Source organism: Montipora foliosa, chromosome 9, assembly GCF_036669935.1.
Source record: "Montipora foliosa isolate CH-2021 chromosome 9, ASM3666993v2, whole genome shotgun sequence".
Lineage (NCBI taxonomy): Eukaryota > Metazoa > Cnidaria > Anthozoa > Scleractinia > Acroporidae > Montipora > Montipora foliosa.
Window position 1 is genome coordinate 883,132 of NC_090877.1, and position 5,000 is coordinate 888,131.

Consider the following 5,000-nt stretch of genomic DNA (forward strand, 5'->3'; position numbering starts at 1 on the left):
GACGCATATTTATATTCATACAGATACTCATATATTCATATAGCTATTTGCGCGCTATAAATTTTTAAATTACTATTATTTTTAGCTGGCCCTTCGCTGTTTTCAGATACCGACCTTCCTCCCGGTACGGCATTGAGGGAGAGAAATATCGGCCCCTACATCATATGAGACAGATCCCACTCCTACTCACAGCCCCAGACCATCCTTGTCAATTAAGTGTAAGGTTTCGATCGCTTTAATATTCGTCGAAAAAGTCATTTTATCTCTCATGGTAAGCACTGGAGTCACGGAATACAACGTGTACGCACGCGCCCTGCTTAAGGTAACATACACACATGCATAAACTTTCTTTCATTTCGAATTTCAGACTAACTACAAGAGCTGCTACCTTCGAGACATTACATTTACAACTAAAATACATAGCATATATAGATACATAACTAAACATAAATTATTAACATTAATTAAAAAGGAAAGCGGCAATGCAAAATGCGGCCCGGGATTCTCATTTTGAAACCTGCTAATTCAGCGGTGGGGGTAAAATCAGGTAGCGCATTCTACGAGTTAGCTGATGAGTAAGAAAAAGCGGAACTAAGACCATAACTTGTGGTTCTAGGTTTGTTGAGGGACAGAATGTAACTTCCACGAAGATCATGGGAAAAAGACCGCAGAGAAAACTCAGTTATTTTCCATACACAGAAGCAGAAAAATCATTAAAAAGCAGACTTTTACACAGTAATATGAGGAACTTTTTAATGCGCTTATTGCATAGAGATGTAGAGTTTGACTTTAGTGGTAAGAGGACAGGTAAACTGCAAAAAAATATGAATCTAAGTTTGATACTGTTCCTTTGAAAAGAAATCACGGAAGGACAGTCTTTCCTACGAGGACAACGGCGAATTTGTCGCAAATTTTCTATAAACTTGCTCAGAAATCAAAATTTTACGTTAACAGAACACACCACGGTGGCAATATGAAGCAGAAAAGAAACAGAAGAAAGTTCGCTTTTAGCTGCTTCTCTTTTTATCGGATGAGAAACAAGGGCTAAAAGGGACACCACTCGAGACCCATTACAAAAAGGACACTCAAACAGAATCCTGTTCTGCACCGTTTTTTGTTGTTACCCTCTGCTTTCCGTAGAAGATAATCACTGCTGATTACTATTACTAGTTCTTGACAACATTAAAAGCCGAATAGGAAAGTCTTTTGACAACAGATGGAGAAGTCAGAAATTGATGAAACTGAAACTGATGAGGTAATCGTCCGCATGATATAGACCTGAAAACTGAACTGGTAAAAAGGTATTTATACCATGAGCGAAGTTCTCCATTCCAAGAGCCAAAACCTGAGCCCTAGACAGGGGTTTTCTCCACTCCCCTATCGGAATATGAAACTGACAACCTCCCAGAAATTACTGTTGCAGAAACAACTGATAACCAGGTTCTTCAATAGACGTGTCCAAAAGAATCTGCTCGTCTCTGTGTAAGGTTTTTTGCCATATTTGTTTTTTTTGATTGCGTTTATCCTCCAATGATTGGCACATCACAGTCCTCCTTCCTTCGTTATTAGAATGTGTCTCTGTTTAGCTGTCGTTCATATGTTCCATTTACAAAAAAAAGTCACCTTCACAGTCAAGTGATCTGTTTTTTGTCGTCGGATTGAAATTAAAGTAGGCTGGTTATTGACCTGATTGGTCAATCCAGCCCCACTTTTCCATGCTTCCCTCTTTGTTTCGGGCGAATTCAACATCATCCAATCACAGACTTTGTTTAAATCATTGAAGACAGAATCTGTTTTCGAACGATCTGAGGTGATCCTTCCCGGTGCAATTCACTGATCTTCTGATTTATCCGCACAATAGTCTAAAATTTCTACAAAAAAAAAAAAATTAATAATCATCCCAAATTCACCTGCAAACAAAGTTCATTTAAATAGTTGAGACAAAAAAGAAAGGTTCGACGGGAAAGACAACACAAAGTTTACGAAAGTTGGGCGGTTTCCAGTTCGCTGAAACTCTTTGAAGAAGTGAATACATACATCTTATTCGATGGTTTAACATATAATGCGCGGATATTTTGCGAGTTGCGTAGTATTATAAATACCAGCAATGAGCAAAATGTCCGCGAGTATTATATGTTAAACCATCGAATAAGAGATTTAGTATTCCACTATACAAAAAGGTGTTATTTTGCTTCAATTTTATTTGGTAAGAGTGTTTCTAAAAAAATGCATCATCTGTCCTTCAGGGCGCTTGCGAACGATGTAAACGGCACAGAAAGCCAGCCAAATGTCCTTTATTTGATTGTATAAACGAAATGACGAGAGACAAGCGATGACAAGCTAAATTCTCGGGCTTTGTATCGTGTTGAAAACAATTTCGTTCATCGAAAACTCCAGTTCCGTCCGTATTTGCTCTGTTCTACAGTGTAATACCGTCTCATATTTTGCGCGTTCTCTTGACCAAATATGGTAAAATGACGTAATAGTGGAATAATAAATACATCTAATTCGATGGTTTGACTTATAATACACGCGGATATTTTGCGAGTTGCGTAGTATTTTTCCGAGACCCGAAGAAGCAATAAGCAAAATTGTCTCCGAGTATTATATGTTGGACCACAAAATAAGAGATATACACTAAGCCTGCATACTTTGAATTATTTGCTTGTAAGCGTCAGCGGCTGGTGATTCCGGAACCTCAGACAAAAATGACTTTCCTTCATCACAGCAGCGTCCTATCCGAGGATCGAGGGGTACTTGGCCAAGGAAAGCTACTTCCATCTCGGCCGCCATTTTTACTGCCCCGCCTGTGGTTGGTGGGAAGATCTTTGACTCTTTCTGCGGTGAGAGAAAAAGAAGCGGTTTCTTGCATGATGTGAATGAAAAGAATTCGAATTGTTAATGCTAAAATCAATTACAACTACACCCCTAATTTCATGAGATCTCAAGAAAAATGCACAGCGGTTTTTAATTTAGTCTCGTGAAACCAAATATGTTAATTGCAACGCGACGAAGCAATCAGAACCCTAAAGCCAAGATTCAATATGTCGTGGTGTCACTGTCTGCCGACAGTCCCAGATTTTGTCGAGAAACTGTCGAGGGGTGGAGAGACACTGGAGTGAAGAAATTTACAGTACTGGATTACCGAAATAAATGAGAATGCCCTCTGTCTCAGCCAATCAGTATTTAGTAATTTTGCCCTCTGTGTTTGTAAACGCTATTACACCACGCAGAAGCCTACCGTTTGCCGTATTAGATAAACTTATATGGGTGAAACTGGCCGTTGCTTTGAAACCCGCAAGAAAGAACACGTTAGGAATGTAAAAACATGTGCTAATGGGTCAAACATTGCGAAACATGCGTGGTCTTTCGGTCATCGCATTGATTTCAATCATTCTCGAGTTATCGACAAAGGCTCTTTTCGTGTTAGGAAAACTCTAGAGGCCTGGCACACCTCTTCTACCAAGCATGCTGACAATAACTTTAAGCCGATTCCTAATCAGTATAAAATTCTTTTTAAACAATAGCCACCATTTTTCATACCTTTACTCTGTTCTTTTTATCATTTTTATCTCGCCTTTTTTGTATATATTTCACTAATTTACATTCAACGTTTTATCCGTGGAAGGCTGTAGATCGACAGCCGAAAGCTTATATTCTTTTTCAAAATTTTTAGCCAGAGAACGTTTTTTATTGTATTTTAATATGCCTAATCCTGGCTGCGCTTCAATTTTTAATAGATAAACTTCCATGCTAATTCTCATGAAGAAGTCCTCCTGTCTCCTGAATTGTCGCCGACCATTGCAGAAATACAGAAGCGTCGGGGATGTCTATGATTTCCTTTTTTCAGCAGTAGCCGGTAAAATTTGACCACCGGTGAAATCCCCGTATCTATGAAAACGTGGCTTTGAGTGCGGGAAAATAGTCTACGTGCACGCAAGCAGCCATTGGTTTTGGTTTTGCTTATCATTACTTGGAACAGCGGCGCAAGAATTTTAAGTAAATCATTGAGCATATACGTTGTAGCAATTTTAATTGTGTACATGAATTTAAGAAATTCCACTCGTTTTGCCCGGGGAGGGCAAAGGGGAGTCAGGGTGATTTAGTGGTCATCAATCGTGCCTCCCACCTCTGTGACCCAGGTTCAACTCTGGCCTCGGGTCGTATGTGGGCTGAGTTTCAGTCGATCTCAACCTGACTCAGAGGGTCTTTTTCTGGGTACTCCGGTTTTCCTCCCTCCTCAAAATCGACTCCCAGTCAATTACATCTGGCTGGGTTTGCGGTGCTCCGAGATCACACGTACAGTGGATCGTACAGCGGCAGCCGTGAGCGCCTTCACATGCATTCGGTCTGATCCTGTTGAGCCGGTTGATCCTGAAAAGCCCTTGTAGGAAGCGGTCAACTAAGCGCACATTTACATTTAGCTTATTCGCCCGAACTAAGAGCCGGCTCGCTGGGAATGAAAGTCCTTTCGCCCAAATTGAGAAAGTGTTTGCACGGAGCGGTCTTTTCTATGTACACTGATAAACTTTAATAAATAATTTGTTCTTTCTTCTATTATCGAACACAGATTATGTGTCACGTATTCTAATGGAAAAATAGTTGAAATTCAAGGAAACATTTCGCTGGTCTGCATATGTATATGGATGAACTTGGTTTGCTGTTTGTTCTTTTATTACGTATTGGGCAAACGGACTCAGCTTATTTCGGGCGAAAGGACCTGCTTCTGTATTTATTCTCGGGAGCGGGCTTGGCATAGTATTGAGAGCAAATGTGTCACTGTAAAATCTACTATTTCACCAACATGGACACGAAACAACGAAAAACTTTAATAACACCAACATTCGCTTATAAAAATTTGCTCCTGTTTCCTTGTTCCCGAAATTACTTTCAAACTTGTTCTCAGCTTTTTTGATCCCTAAAATTGTTTTTGTTTCCCTTGTTCCCTAAGATATTTTGTCATTGCTCGCCTGTTCTCCAGTTCAAATTAGCCATTTTAT

General features: G+C 39.8%; 1 protein-coding gene across 1 annotated transcript in view; it reads right to left on the bottom strand.

Annotated features, from left to right (window-relative positions):
• Window positions 1-726: 726 nt before the first annotated feature.
• Window positions 727-5,000, bottom strand: part of LOC137970051 (cytosolic Fe-S cluster assembly factor NUBP1 homolog) — a 15,033-nt gene continuing 10,759 nt past the window's right edge. The window contains exons 9-10 of the mRNA XM_068816509.1: window positions 2,652-2,838; window positions 727-1,871 (exon numbers count right to left, since the gene is read on the bottom strand). Of these exons, the coding sequence (XP_068672610.1) occupies window positions 1,831-1,871; window positions 2,652-2,838 (228 nt within the window). The 3' untranslated portion in view covers window positions 727-1,830. The remainder of the gene's footprint in view (window positions 1,872-2,651; window positions 2,839-5,000) is intronic.